Here is a 16364-nt window from a genome sequence, read left to right as displayed (position 1 = left end):
GTACTCCCTTCCTCCTGTGTTTCATATTTTGATGTCACCTTTTATATCTTTTTATGTTATGCATTTCTTAACTAACTATTGTACTTTTAGTTCATTTTATTACTTTTATCTTTTAACCTTCATACTTGCTTTATAAGTGATTCATTCACTATCTTTACTACATATTTACTTTTTCCAGAGATTTGCACTTTCATGTATTTTCTTCTTACCAACTAGTGCTATTTCTTTCCAGCTAAAAGAAGTCCCTTTAATATCTCTTTTAAGGCTGTTTAGTGCTGCTGAACTAGTTAGTTTTTACTCATCTGGAAAACTCTTAATCTCTCCTTCAACTCTGAATGATGACCTTGCCGGATAAAGAATTCCTGGTTGGAAGTTTTTTCCTTTCAGCACTTTGAACATGTCACACCACTCTCTTCTGGCCGGCAAAGTTTCTGCTGAAAAATCAGCTGACAACCTCATGGGGTTTCCCTTGTATGTAATAAGTTGTTCTTCTCTTGTTGCTTTTTAAGAGTCTCTCTTTACCTTAACTTTTATCATTTTAATTATAATGTGTATTGGTGTGGGTCTCTTTGTGTTCATCTTATAAAGAACTCTCTGGGCTTCCTGGACCTGGATGTCTGCTTTCTTCCCCAGATTAGGGAAGTTTTCAGACACTATTTCTTCAAAAAATGACTCTCTCCTTTCTTTCTCTCTCTCTTCTTGTTCTGAGACCCCTATGATTCAAATTCTATTTCACTTGATATCCCAAAGGTCCCTTACGCCATCTTCACGTTTTTAAATTCTTCTTTTTGATGTTCTGAGTTCCACGTGTTCCACAGCCCACTGATCCATTCTTCTGCTTCACCCAGCATGCTGTTGATGAACCCCGATACTTATTTTTCGGTTCAGTTATTGTATTCCTAGCTTTGTAATTTCTGTTTGGAACTTTCTTATATTTTATGTCTCTTTGTTGAAGATCTCACTAGGTTCATCCATTCTTCTCCCATGTTCGGCGAGCATCTTTATGACCATTACTTTCAACTCTTTATCAAGTGGATTGCTTATCTTCATTTCATCAATATCTTTTTCTGAAGTTTTGCCTTGTTCTTTCATTTGGAGCATGTTCCTTTGTCTCCTCATTTTGTCTGACTTTCCATGTTTGTTTCTATATATTGATAAATCAGGTACCTCTTAGTCTTAAAAGAGTAACCTTATGCAGGAGATGCCACATGGGGCCCAGAGGCACAATCCCCACTGGCTCCAAGAGCTAGGTACTCAAGAAATGTTCCCTGTGTGGGCTGTGTGTGCCTGCCTCTTGTGGCAGGGCTGCAACTGTGGTGCACAAATATGCAAGACTCTCTCTTTTGACTGAGATGCTGCATGTAGTTGGACCAGGCTGCAGCACACTGGGGCAGGGCACTCAGCCAGTCCTTCTGGAGCTAGGTGGGCCTCTGTGGCAATGGTGCATGGAGGTGAGGTCCTTCCACCAGAACTAGCAGGCTAGAAGGAGGGTATGAAATGGTGCCCTCTAGCACCAGCGCCAGTGAGTCAGAAGAACACAAAGATGGTGTTCACCAATCTTTGTCCCTGGAGAGAGTCTCAACAGGTTCCTGCCTCTCCAGCAGACGCTTTAATATAGGAAAATGAGTCTCCATCACCTATGGTCTAGGCACTTTTCAAACTATTGCTTTTGCACTGGGTTTTAAGGCAAGTGAGTCAGTGCACCAGCCCATTAAGAGTGGATTTTCCATTTCCTGTAGCCTGATGGTTCTCCTGGATGTAAGCCCCATTGGTTTTCAAGGTCAGATGGTTTGGAGCCTGTCTCTCTGGTGCAGGTCCCAAGGGTTGGGGTGCCTGAGGTTGGGTACAAACCCCTCCCTCTTCAGGGATGTGTTTCCTGTTATGAGACCCCTCCCAACTATGAGTCACAGTACCAGGATTAGGGCTTCAGGAGAGGCTGAGTCTCCCTTTCTCTTATCGATCTCAACATGGTCCTTCTTATCCTTTGTTGTGGATGTGCTCTTTAGTTAGCTTTCAAATCCTTTTCTGAGGGAATTGTTCCATGTGTAGCTGTAGATTCATTGTGTCTGTGGGAGAAGGTGAGCTCAGAACCCTTCTATGCCACCATCTTGAACTGGAAAACCTCTTGATCACTTTTTGATTGATTCACGTTTTTCATGCCATTTATTTTTCCTCTGTAGTTCAGAAGTTACACACTCAAATTCTGTTCTTTCAGTGTGTACTGCCAAATTTATATAATTTGTACTTATAAAAGTTGAAAAGTGATCAGTGATTTTATCTTCCTCTTGGACATCACCTCAAACAATCCACACTTCTAAAATAAATACTAGTATAACATATTTTATCTCTTTTTTAATCTAAAGTGTTATTTTAAAATTTTTATTCAGATTATGAAAGTTTTAATTTATGATTTTCCAGGATCATTCTTTTATTTTGGACTATCTTTTAATTTCCTGAAATTGCTTTCAATCTGTTTAAATTGTTTAGAACTTTCTTTCAATGATGAGATGATATGATGAACATTTTCAGTTTTTGTCTAAAATTCTCCATGCTGCCCTCATTCTAGAAGGATAATTTTTCTGTATGTAAAATCTAAGTTGACTGTTAGATTTAGATTTAGATTTTAATGTGCTGATTTTTAATGCTGGCTACTTACATAATGTAGTGTATCAAAACATATAAACTAAAACTGGCAGAAGTACAAACAGAAACACAAAAATTACATTAAGAGTGAGAGATTTTGATACTTTGTACTCTCAATAATGCTGCTCTCAGTAATTGATAGAAGACAAAAATTTACCAATAATACAGATTTAAATTAAAAAGTCTGACAGAACACTACAGTCACTACTCACAGAACACATCTTTTAATGCATGTATAAAACATATTTCTAAATAAACTCTTTTTAGAACGTTTTTAGATTTACAGAAAATTTGCAAAGATAATAATGAGTTTTTAAATACTCTGTACCCAGTTTCCCCTATTAGTAACATCTCATATTTGTACTGTACATTTGTTGCAACTAATCAACAAATATTTATATATTATTATTAACCAGACTCCATACTTTTTTCAGATTCCTTTAGTTTTCACCTAACACCTGTTTTCTGGATCCACCTAGGGTCTCACATTACATTTATTGGACCTGTCTTATTAGGCTTTTCTTAGTTTAACAGTTCCTCGGACTTCCCTAAAAGAAATCAATGTTCTTTGGAGAAATGACTGATTCTAAGGCTGAGGCAAGAAATATACAAGATGAGCCTGGAGCACCTTATTTTGACAGAAAGTGAGGGAGTGCCCACAAAGAACAACTCTCACGATGACGGAAGCATGCCAGAGGGATACAGGAAGCACATGAAAGAGCTCTCAATGGCCAAAACTGGGACAATATAAGCAATAAAATAAAGCACCATGAATTATAATCCAAAGCATAAAATAAATATCCATATATCCATATTGACATAAATAAATTTTGGATGCATAAGTAAATGAGAAAGACACACATCTCCTATACAGTAGAATCCCAAATAATTTATGTACATACTCCAGTTATAAGGATATAGCACATAAATACACCACCTACTCCTTAAGTATGGGCTGCACTTAGTGACTTCCTTCCAAAGCGGACAGCATGGAAAAGTGGGAATAAAAGATAACTGTATAGTGGAGAAATCTAACAAGTCCTAAATCAGCCAGGTGCTCAAGGTTAAAATCAATAGTAAGTCATGTTGATACTCTATACCCTTAATATGATGAGAATAGCACATCTCCTCTGTAGTCTTCTTTCAAGAAACAAATAATTACAGTCTAATCATGAGAAAAACATCAGAGAAATTCCAGCTGAGGCATATTCTACAAAATGTTTGACTAATAATCCTCAAAACTATCAAGATCTCCAAAAACACGGCAAATTTGGGAAACTGTCACAGCCAAGAGGGCCTAAGGAGATCTGACAACTAAATATAATGTGATGGGATGGGATCTTGGAACAGAAAAAGGACATTAAGGGGATAGCTGAGGAACTGTGAATAAAGAATGGACTTTAGTTCATAAGAGTCTATCAGTATTAATTCATTAATTGTAACAAATGTACCATACAAATGTAAGCTGTTAATAATATGGGAAATTGAGTGTCTGGGACATGTGATACTCTCTGTACTATATTCACCACTCCACTTTTTAACCATAATACTCAAAATTTGTTAAGGTGAAGTAAACAGAGTCGTTCTGGAAAGAAATTTGGCATATATTTCTAGAGCCTTAGAATTACTTTTGCTCTCTGAAACAGTTAATTCACTTTGCAGAATCTATTGATCCCGTTAACAATCAGAAATGATGATATATGTTTATAAAGAAAAAATTTCAACATTAGCAGAATGTTTAAGTAAATTATATATGTACATATAATGATGCACTCATAAAATGTTTATTATGTAATTCTAATTAATAATACACTTAATTATGCACTATTGGGCAACGTAGACAGGATCCCAAATTGTATATACATTGTATACTAACTATATAAAAATGTATTTAAAAGAACAGGTTGTGCCAAAATGTTAGCAGAACATCCCTCTAGGTGGAGGGATTATGGGGGAGGGAGGTAGAGTGACCTCCCCATAAGCTGTCAGCGTACATTTCTTTCTACTAGTCAGACAATAGGAATGAAGGCAGTGCTTTGAGGAAGGTTATCCTCTAAGTTCACCAACCTTGATATGCTTCAGTCTGAAAAGCATCTCTACAACTTGTCTTTCTTTATACTCCATTGAACCATGATGATATCCAATGCCCCGCCGTAACAGACTGTGCAGTTTGTAGCATTGTCTTGTTCCTCTCAGCCTGCGTAAGATCTTCATTAAAGTCTGAAATGCCCAAATAATTTGCCATATCAAATTAAACCGTTTATCTTTCAACTTAACAATGATGTTATGTATTAAAAAATTGTTTAGAAATCAACACAGAATTGGAAACATTTCTAAAAAGACTAGTTGTGTTTTAGTCCAGAAGCCAAGGCCTATTTGAACCATAAAGTGCCTGAAATAGGGTATTTAAGTAAGACAGTTCCATAGTACCTGACTTTAAAAGCTCTATATCTGATACAGGCAAATGCAGTCCAACCTCATATGTGATGATCCTTTCTTCATCCATTTTGTCATTGGGAACATGCACCCCATTTTTTCCCCCATATCCACTGATTGGTGGAGACCTAGCCTTGCTCCCAAGGTGTTTAATCACTGTTTATAGATCTAATAGACTGCACTAAGGACTCTAGCTGAGCCTGGGGCAATTAGGAGACACTGAAGGGAAAGGATAAGAATTTTAAGAGGTGAGTGAGGGACCAGAGTGCCCCGAGCCTACTACCCAAACCCATCCCTGTCTAAGCTCTCAGCTTAGTCTGATTTTCAACCACCTTTATTTTGTTCTATTTCTGCTGTTAATTCAAAACTAACTTACTGGGTTTTTTTCTGTTATACCTCCAGTTATATCTGACCAGTGTTGGGTTGGTCTCTCTCTCTCTCCCTCTCCCTTTCTTTGTCTGTGTCTTCCTGTCTTTTTCTGCTTGTTTTCTTTGTGCATGCCACTTCCTGTTTTTCCTCTCTCTCCCTCCTTTTCTCTCTCTTTCTCTCTTTCCTCTTTCCCACTATTTCCTTTCTCTCTCTCTCTCTCTCTCTCTGAAACTCCCTGTGTCTGTTTCTGTGCATTTCTTTCTGGCTCTCTCTCAGTTGCTATTAATTGTTTCTCTGTCTCTTCTCTCTTTCTCTCTCTTCTCTTTTTCTCCCTCCTTTTCTCTCTCTCATTCTGCTTTTCCTCCCACCCCTGAACCCACCTCATAACATAAGGAAAGAAAAAAGCATAAACAAGTAATATACACAGTTCTCTGACTACTACATGAATGATTAGGTCAATCAACAAATATTTTATGAGCACCCATTGTTTAGGGTCTCTATCCATATTCTAGAGTTAAGCTTTTGAATGAGATATGGGGTAAGGGAGAAGTACAAGACAATAATGACTCTACGGTTTCCAGTTTGAAGAACTAAATACATAGTAGATATAGAACAGAGAAGAAAGAATTTTCAGAAGACAGACAAATGTGATTTTGAGGTTCTTGTAGTAAGTTGTTGCTTAAGCCAGTAGCTCAGAAAAGAGATTTTTACATTTAATTTGCATGTTTCTATATACATAAAGGAATAGTTATAATTAACTTCAATTAATAAAGGCAATTTCACGAGATAAAAAGGCTTTAGATGTTGGAGTTACACCTTGGCACAAAGCTTCGAGCTGCTTTTAATAGCTATATAAGCTTACATAAGTTACTTAATTTCTCCAGCCTCCAGCTTTAGTCTCGCAAATACTGTTTCAAGATTAATTTAGATTAATTATGTTGTGTGTCTTATCAAAATACAGACACTACATGCACTTTTAGGGGGTTAAAATGTATCCCTTTTAAAATTCACATATCGAAGTCGTAACCCCTAGTACCTCAAGATGTGACCATATTTGGAGATAGGGTCTTTACAAAGGTAATTAAGTTAAAATGAATTCATTGGGGTAGACCCTAATACAGTATGATTAGTGTCCTTATAAGAAGAGGAAATTTGGACACAGACATGTACAAAGGGAGAAACAGAAAAAACGGAAAGAAGATGGCCATCTATAAGCCAAGGAGAGAGACCTGGAACAGATCCTTCCCTCACGGCACTCAGAAGGAATCAACGCTGCTGACACTTGGATCTCAGACTTCTATCCTCCAGAAGTCAGAAAATAAATTTCTGTTGTTTAAACCCACCCAGCCTGTGGTATTTTGTTAAAGCAGCCCTAGCAAACGTATGCACACACCCAAATGTATCTCCATTTCGTTTCTCTTACCTGATTATCCACAGCTGTATGATCAGTATAAGTACACTCAGGAGAAACTTCATTATGCTTCTTAATGTTTTTCTTTATTTCCTTTATTTCAGCCTCCCATAAAATAATTCTTTGAATTCTAGCATTTGAATCTGAGTTTAAAAAACTGAATATAAAATATTAGGAAAGCCAGTAGATATATTGATTATAGCATGCATGTTCTCTTTTTTTTAAGTTTGAGGTTATGTCTATAAATGACAGGTGAAAAGAATGCAAGGGAATTCAAACTCAAAACATAATTATTCCTATTGGAGTATATTCATCAGGCCTTGATTACCTCAATTGCCTGTTTATCAGTTTACCATTTAAGTATATTTTAAATATATGTATTAATATGTATTTAACAGGAAATAGAAAAACCTTCTGCACCTCTCCCATCTTTCAAGACAACAAAATTTTTATTTTCTATATCCAGTGGAATTATATTTTTGACATTAAGTTTGATTTCAAAAGAAACAATTCAATTTTCCTAATAATTGCATCTAAATTCAAATGCTTTATAATAGGAGAAGTATAGAAAATATTTATCTGCCGACTTTCTTCTTTCAAACATACACTGTAATGGATTTTCTATAGGTCACAAAATTAGCCTTGAGATATGTTGGAGCATTTCTTAATCAACAAGTCATTGCTTGGGTGGAATGACATGCAGAGGAAGAGTGATCAGCCTGCTGGGCCATTAGAAGAGGTTTGTATCTACCATCCTGTATGAGAGCAGTTGGCCTCCGGGCCATTGAGGTTTTGGCAGCACACATGTAGGACTGTCACTCTTTCCAGACCCAAACCCACCCTATATGACCACCCGTCTCACAAACACATTAGAAGCAGTCAGAAAAGAATAATTATTGCATTATGGTTACTATTTCTCTCCAGAGTGGGTAAGAACAAATGGTAAAAAATAATCCTGAGTGAGGGTGAGAACTTTGTAGCTATTATCATAACGAATTTTGTTTCCCAGGTTAATATATATGTTAGAATGAAGCAAAAATAACAGAGGCGATACAAATCAAAACTACAATGAGAAACAACCTCACACCCACCAGAATGGCTATTATTAAAAAAGATAAGAAATAACAAGTGTTGGAAAGGACATGGAGAAAAGGGAATCCTCATACTCTGCTGGTGGGAATGCAAACTGGTGCAAGCACTATGGAAAACAGTAGGGAGATTTCTCAAAAAATTAAAAATAGAAATATCATGATCCAGCTACTCCACTACTGGGTATTTATTGAAAGAACATGAAAACACTAATTCAAAAAGATATATGCACCCCTATGTTCATCACAGCATTATCCATAATACCCAAGACTTGGAAACATCCCAGGTGCCCATCAACAGATGAATGGAGAAAGATGTGGTATGTATACATGATAGAATACTACTCAGCCATAGAAAAGACAAAATTGTGCCATTTGGGACAACACGAATGGACCTTGAAGGTATTATGCTAAAAGAAGTAAATCAGACAAAGAAAGACAAATATCATATGATTTCACTCATATGTGGAAAATAAACAAACAAACACGTAGGTACAGAGAACAGATTGGTGGTTACCAGAGGGGAAGAAGGTGGCAGGGGGGAGAAAGGAGTAAAGGGGCACAGCACATATGTGGTGACAGATAAAAACTAGATTTATTGATGGTGAATACGATGCAGTCTATACAGAAGCTGAAATATAATAACGTACACCTGAAATGTATACAATGTTATTAACCAATGTAACCTCAATAAAATAATTAAAAAGAAAAAAATTTTAATAAATAAGAAGGGCAATTTCTTTTAGTATTTGTCTGGTTTACATTAAGACAATAAAGGAATAAAAATACTAAAATCATGTTTATTGAGTGTTATATTAAAAAACAAATGTGTTAGTGAATTTGTTCTGAATAATTAGGTGTTTGATATTTTAATGGCTATCCTTTGTAAATGGATATAAGCATTCATACACTCCATTTTAAGCAAATTTCCAAACTTACAATTTCTAAAAAACAAATTATAATTTGCCCTTCTGAGATAAAAGAAGGAAGGAAGCTAACATAATCAATAAAATTATTGTAAAATATTGTATAATTATCAAAATACTCAGAAATCCTCTCCTGCACATGCCTGCAAAAGTGAAGTATAATTAAACTAACTTGATGTATCATAAAACAAGAATGAAGTAGTATAGTTACACTATAAAAACAAGTTTGAATTACAAAGACAGCTGAACATTCATATCTCTTATTAAACATTTAATTCCACAATTCCAGTAGAAATACTCACGCAGCATAGTTTCTCTTTTGAGATCTTATTGCTTTCCATAATTTCTTGTTCAAATTTTTCTTCTCTCTTTCAGAAATTGGATTGTTATGAGTATTTCGCTTATTTATCAAATTAGTAAGAAGTCGTGAAGCTGATAATTCCACTGAGTGAATGTTGTATCTAAATTTAAAATATGTGAGAATTTTTGATAATCGCATGCTCATATCAACCTAGACCTGTTTGAATTACTAAATAAAATTTTTGGCAAAAAGAACATTTGTTTGGGCAGTATCGTTCTCTGTCTTCCATTACTTTTTGCCCTTTGGACTCCCAAAGCAGAGTCTGTGTGAATGGGATCAGAATTTTCTAGACAGGTAAATTTTTGAATGATAAATGTGATAAATAAAACAGGTAAGGGCATTTTTTCAGATTAACACTACTCTCTTCCCCATTTTAAAACAATCTGTATATTAACATTTCTGAATATTTATAAAGAATGGACTAGTGTTTTCTGTTGTTGTTATTAGTTAATTCTTTTTCACCTATGAAATGCAGTTTGAGTTAGAAATTCTATTTTGTAGAGATTTCTATGCATATTCTTGTACTTCATCATACTTGGCTTAACTTTTTTATCTTTGCTCAAAATGTTTCCTGTTTACTACTACATAAAATGCAAATTCCTTTTATAGGCATTTGAGATAATTCACAATTTGGTCTGAAATTACCCTTTTAATTATGAAATTGGTATATTTATATACATATGAGGCTTATCATGGGGGTGGGTGGATATATACACATAAATGTGCATAAATTAAAGTCATCTCAAGCCATAGCTATTCTCTCTTTCATATAAACATATATAATATTTATATATGATGTAGATATATGACACATATAAGACGTATATGAGACATATATACAATCTATAAGTTATATATGAGATATACACGTATTATATATATATACAAGATACATATGACAGAGTTAGAGAGAAACATGATATATACATCATGTAAGATTTGCTCATACTCTTTCCTTTGTTGGTTTGTTTTGGAGAAGGTCTTGTTCTGTTTCAAATGGGGTGGAATAAATTACATGTAGGCTCAGTATCCTTCCCCTCTCCTCCCTGTCTAGCATATCTATTCTTTGAGACCCAGCTCCTGTGCAAAAGTGTTTTGGACCACTCCAACCCATTACATTTTCTCTTCCTGCTAAACTCCAAAGCATTTAGTGTCTTTATTATGTTTATTTATGTGTATATGTGTGCTAAGTTACATACCCTTGAGGGACAGACTGTGCTTTACAGTTAATAATTTATTGCTTTTTCCTCCTATCTTCCTGGAAGTGACAAATATCTCCTCATATCCACTATAACACCTACAGAATGCCTTGAACACTGAAATGTTTATTAAGTATTTACATACTAACTAGCTATACTATTGAATCTAATTGTTTCAGGGTCATATATATTATCACTCTCCTAATGACTGTCAATTCCTTAAGTACAACTATGCCACAAACTTTTTCCGCATCCCTCCAGAGTCCTTGGTCCAGAACCAAAGAGCAAAGTGAAATGATTTGAATGTGAACTCATTTTGCCCGTACAGATCAATTAAATATTTTGCAAAGAAAAAAATCATTATTTTGAGTATAATGAAAACATGATTGCTAATTATTTGATGAGTCTGCTACTAAGCTCCATCTAACTTTCCTTTAAATGCTTTGAAGGGAAAAATAGAAAGAGAAAACCAGCAAATTGTTTTAAAGCTTTCCTAAAATCTTTTCTTTTTAGTCAGGGGTTTAGATGTAATCATTTTTGCAAACAAGGTACAGAACAAATATTTAGTGTGAGGTCGTATGTGTATGTGTGTATGCATGTGTGTACTAGAGTACGTGCTCTCTTTTGGCAAACACACAATACAGTTTTATCTTTTTTGGCTTATCTTACTTTGATGATATATAGACTTTTTCTAATAACTGAAGGGCCAGAGACTTCTATTGTACTTAACTACACAATCAGATTTTGAAGTAAAATTTAACGAGAGGTTTTCCTACCTCTCATATTATACCCAAGTTGGTATAATAAGTACGGCTTCAACATAATAGAATTAAAATTCTTCAAAATTCTACTAGAATGGCTGAATCAGAAATTCTATATACCTCCTCAACTACTCTTTTCAAAAGTTCTCAATATTCATACAATTTTAAGTAGAATGCTATCTACAGAAAATATTACTTACGAAAAAAATATTGCAGGAAGCCTATCCATTTCTTTAAGTTTTTCCACAAAACAAGGAAACATTCTTCGCTTTTCAGTTTCTGAACTGTCAAAAGTTTGAGGCTTAAGGTACTCCAGTAACTGATTTACCTGAATAAAAATATCATAAGTAAAAGGTAGATGATAAAATATTTGCGATTGTTTAGAATAGGTAAAAAAAAACAGTTAACATTTATAATAGAAAACTGTGTTGACATCCACATCAATGTAAATTATAACACTAATCAAAGCCATATCAAATTGCAAAGAAATTATATCACTAAAAAAGTAAGACTACTGTAAGTTCATCTAGTAAAATAATTGGTATAAGATACTATGTATAACCAGCCCTCTAATTAAAAAAAATAATTTGAAATGAAAATGATATAGCAAGAGAAACAGCTGGCCACATAAATACTCATTGAAAGCAGAATTTAGTTTACCATGACTTGTAATATCAGAGGATGGCTGGTAAAAAGACAAAATTAAGAGATAATTTGATTCATTTACTCATTCAATTTATATCGTATACATGCCTATTGGTTTATAAATAATATTTTTAACAGAATTATCTAAAATAAAAAACAAGAAAAAGAAATGTTTTAAACTAAACTTTTAGGTGGAAAAAGTGTAAAATGACCAAACAAACATTCAATAGATGAGAAGAGGATTTTCATGTTAGGAATAGCACAGCATGTCATAAGGGAAGGAAATATATGGGCTAGTGCCTGCTGGAGAGGGTATCGGATGGAACTAATTGGAGCCTAGAGGTTTGCCACCTCTTAGCAGATGGCAAAGTAAGGGGACTTAGTAAAATTAAATTTGATCTAGGCTGGCATCTATACGTCTAAGTGTGTTAAAAGCCAGATAATGGCAATGATAGACCAAAGATTCTCAACTCTGCTTGCACATTAAAATTACCTAGAATGTTGTTATAAAATTCCAGTGCCCCACCTCCATGCAAGGCTGCTGAGATCAGAATTTTTAGAGATAAGACCAAGCTCCCTAGATGATTTTGAAAGCAGTTAGTGATGAAAACCTCTATTAACATAGTAGTAATTCTTGACATTAGGTAGTTTTCAGACTCACTGATTGGGCAGTCTTCCCAAGTCAATGTGTAATTGAAATTTAAAAAGAAAAAATGGGCTCCTTCCTACATGGAATGAGAAGTTGGGAGGTAGGGATGTATTGAAATCCTGCTTCCATTACTTGAGACGATGCTGATCAAAAAGTGATCACATCTTAACCATGATACAGGGCCCCAAGTGGTCAAAATTATTCGATATTACATGTCAGCATATGTGAACGAGTTCATCCATATTTCTTTCCTTCTAATGGTTCAGTGAATAGTCCTGGGTAACTTTGGGCAAGTGCCACTGCTAATACCATTGAGATATTGTAGTACTCATTTTCAGGAGCTAAAGTATCATTGGGATTTTTTATCACCAGAAAATAGTAAAGTCAAAGAATAGAACTTAAAGTAAATAAGATAAATAATACTTAAAATTTCTCCTATCTATTCAGTTTGTTGGTGACAGAGAGAAGCTGAGCACCTACCTAACCAAACAAGTAAACAGACAAAAGTTCTTCCTTTGGGAAATATTGGAAAAGAGAATCAAGATAATGACCCAGTGGTTTCAAAAATCAGAGAAGTCCTACCTTTTATGAAAAGAAATAGCCCAACCTGGGTTTAACTGTCTGAAACGCAGATTCAAAAAGGACATGGTTCCAGCATGTGTGGGTTGTCCAGGCTAGAGCTCAAGTAATGATTCTTTGCATTTTTCCACGACTAGCTAACTAAATTTAAAGTAGAATTGCAATGCGTGGTAATGGGATATCCATCTTCAAATCCTCAAGAGCTTTATGTGTGATTCCCCTGAACCTAAATGAAAAAGTCAGATTCGTTTTATATTAATCTTTTCTTTAAATAAATCCTAAATGGTTTTAACTACCTTGGTTCGGTCCAGCTGAGTCCAATGAATCACTTCCTTTTTCAGTTCCTCTTCATATTTCTTGGCATCTGCCCTCATGATGACTACCTTATTTTTGAAGCAGCTGAATTCTTCAGGTTCTAACTCCTTGAAAATGGAGAACCACAAATACAAAGAAAAACAGTTACCATCCTTTCTAAAGTTTTCCATATATTCCAATATGAAATAAACCTCTCAAACAGTCAATATCCAACCATATTCAGTTACCAGTTACAGGGTTAACTGCAAATAGACTGACTGTTCTGTTCTCTATCTAATGGTTGCATATTATCCTGTTTTCACTAGAATCTACGAAAATGTAATTTTTTAAATATTGTCTTAGCTTTAGAGATAAAAGAAAATTCCTAACATGTTTACTTTAAACATACGTATTTTTCTTACCATGGCAAGGCACTATTTTAAGCATTTTATAAATAACAATTCAGTTACTCTTCATAATAACCCTACAAAGCAGAAATTATTATCTTTTTGGCAGGGAAAAAGCAAACATATAGAAAATTTAACTAATTTACCCAATTCTGAAATACTGTGGCTCTGGAGTTTATACTCTTAACAATCAGAGATGCTGTACCAGAACAAATACTATTCATGAATTTGCTCATTATTGATGGACTGCCACAGCCAAAGGACTAGAGCTGTCAGTCATAGAATATATATATATATATACACACACCTGCATTCTTGGCCATTCTGGCCAAACATGTACCATAGCATCATAAAGCAGTATGCTTTCCCGAGGAGAAAATCCAAGGTCTAAAGGGATTCCGTATTTCTCTATCTAAAAACCATGAAATACAACATTATTAACTTTATATCCCATATGCATATTTTTAATAATCTGGATACATACTCATTTTCCAAAGTCGTTTATACTTACATGATTGACTGTAAGTGCAGCACATGGGTGATAGTGTTCAATGAGAAAGTCGTTATCTTTTAGAGAACACACATACTTTTCTAGATCATTGTATCGTTCTTTGTACCATACTGTAAATACAGGATTGAAATGATCACTAAGATTTGTTTGCTTTCAAAACAATGATATAACTTTGATTTTACAATTATAAGTAGGCCTAGGGATACCTATGCATGAATCTATAGTCAATAAAACACTAGAAACACTGCTGTGCATTGGGAAGAACCTTGAAAGAGGACTCAACGTACATATACTGTCGATCTGTGCTTTACTTCTCCTGGTCTTAATCTTCAATTATAATCTATCATTGCTTTTCAGTTCCTAGTATTTAATTATGATTTTATAATTTATTTCTCTGCGTATTCTTGTAAAGCATGACTTTCTGTAGTGGGGCATGGGAAAAGTAAATAGATATATAATCATACAATTTTTAATTATAAACATTAGGTTTTACTATTACTATTATTATTATACTATCTCTCTGTCTTTGAGAATAAGATTACCAGGTCACAGAAATAGTCACAGAAATTTGTTTTCTTTTTTCTCTTGTCCATTTTTATTTTAAATCTAGGAAGCTGATATCCCAAATGTCTCTATTAATAAGGCACTAGGATTTATATTTTTCTTAGCACTTACCACTACCTAACATGCTATTTATTTCATTTTATTTTTAAATGTGTTTATTACAAATCTTATTTAATCTCTACATCTACATTAGAATTTAAGCTACATGAAAACAGGGAGTTTGTTTCCTGTTGTATCCCTAGGGACTAAAATGGGGCTTGGCACATATTAGGCACTTTAATATTTGTCAGGTGACAGCATGAATGTCACATGGGGGGATCTGCAGCTTTTGGTTGGAAAATAGCCAGAAAATATGATTTTATACTACTTCAGAGAATTTTCATGAAAATAGTTACATGTAAAAGATATAGCAACATTCATCGATTCAGTAGTTAAATTTTTGTGGTACATTTAAAGTATAAGATATTATGCCATGGATAAAAACAAATATACACATTATATATAATATTGTCTATGTACTTAAAAATATATATATATAATATGAGTGTTCTCCAAAGAAAATAGGGCATATAAAAATACATTAGACAGTAGAAAATTTCATAATGTAGGATACAGTATGGCACTTGAACTGAAAGGATTAAGGTAGAATTTGAGCTGTGCCTCTAGAAAATATCTTTGAAATAATAGATAAGATTTAGTCAAGTGTAGTGGAAAGGTCACTCCAGAAAAAGAAATGAAAAAGTAAAGGCAAGATATGAGGAAAAATGAATAATCCAAATGTCAAGAAAATTCATGAAAGTGGAATGATAGCATAGAACTAGACCACAAGTGAAACAGGATATTCTGAAGCAAACATTTTTCAGTGAGCCAAAAGTGCCTTCTAAATATGTTTTGGCTTTAACTTTTTCTTACAAAATAGAAAGTGAAACAAATATCCTTGCTATAATTGCATCCTAAACCACACAACATTATGCAGGAATTCCCATTATTTCAAAATAAATAATCTTTGGAAAGAGCTTAATCTCCAAGTTTAATAGAGTCACCATTAGTTAGCTGTGAGGACTTTAGCATGTTACTTAATCTCCAATAGCTAAGTTTCTTACTTATTTTATTTCCTCTATAAATGAAAGTAAAATTGATCTAACTTTCAGAGTTATAGTAAGGACCAAGTTGCTTTGCATATATGAGATGCCCTATTATGTTGCAAGCACATCAAGTGTACTCAATAATTCTGAGTTCCCCTTCTCCGAGGTTAAGATATTCATACCCAGTCTAACTATGTGTGATGACTTTTCTATTCTTTTTCTTTGTTGTTTCTTTGAAGCTTTCAGGGCATTTTGTGATGAACCAGAATTTTCCATTGTGCTCTCAACATGTTGCCAGTATCTTTTAATTAACACCAACCATCTAGTTATTAAAAAAAAGAAAGCATTACTGTCACAGAAAAACAAATCTATAATATCATTTTTTCTAAGAAAAATCATTAAAATTGATGAGAGTAAAAATCTCTAAACATTGAAC

General features: G+C 34.2%; 1 protein-coding gene across 10 annotated transcripts in view; it reads right to left on the bottom strand.

Moving 5' to 3' along the window:
• The window catches only part of LOC103556794 (probable ATP-dependent RNA helicase DDX60), a 108460-nt gene that overhangs the window by 34969 nt on the left and 57127 nt on the right, over positions 1 to 16364 (bottom strand). For all 10 annotated transcript variants that reach the window (XR_011536882.1, XR_011536883.1, XR_011536884.1 and 7 more), the window contains exons 21-28: positions 16111 to 16250; positions 14280 to 14389; positions 14076 to 14180; positions 13364 to 13489; positions 11395 to 11522; positions 9176 to 9334; positions 6872 to 7016; positions 4711 to 4863 (exon numbers count right to left, since the gene is read on the bottom strand). Coding sequence is in view for 4 of the 10 variants with exons in the window: in XM_070608187.1 (XP_070464288.1) it covers positions 4711 to 4863; positions 6872 to 7016; positions 9176 to 9334; positions 11395 to 11522; positions 13364 to 13489; positions 14076 to 14180; positions 14280 to 14389; positions 16111 to 16250 (1066 nt within the window). In the remaining 6 variants the exon portion in view is untranslated. The remainder of the gene's footprint in view (positions 1 to 4710; positions 4864 to 6871; positions 7017 to 9175; positions 9335 to 11394; positions 11523 to 13363; positions 13490 to 14075; positions 14181 to 14279; positions 14390 to 16110; positions 16251 to 16364) is intronic.

The sequence above is a fragment of the Equus przewalskii genome, chromosome 2 (assembly GCF_037783145.1).
Source record: "Equus przewalskii isolate Varuska chromosome 2, EquPr2, whole genome shotgun sequence".
NCBI classification, from domain to species: Eukaryota; Metazoa; Chordata; class Mammalia; order Perissodactyla; family Equidae; genus Equus; species Equus przewalskii.
This window is presented reverse-complemented; position numbering and strand designations above follow the sequence as displayed.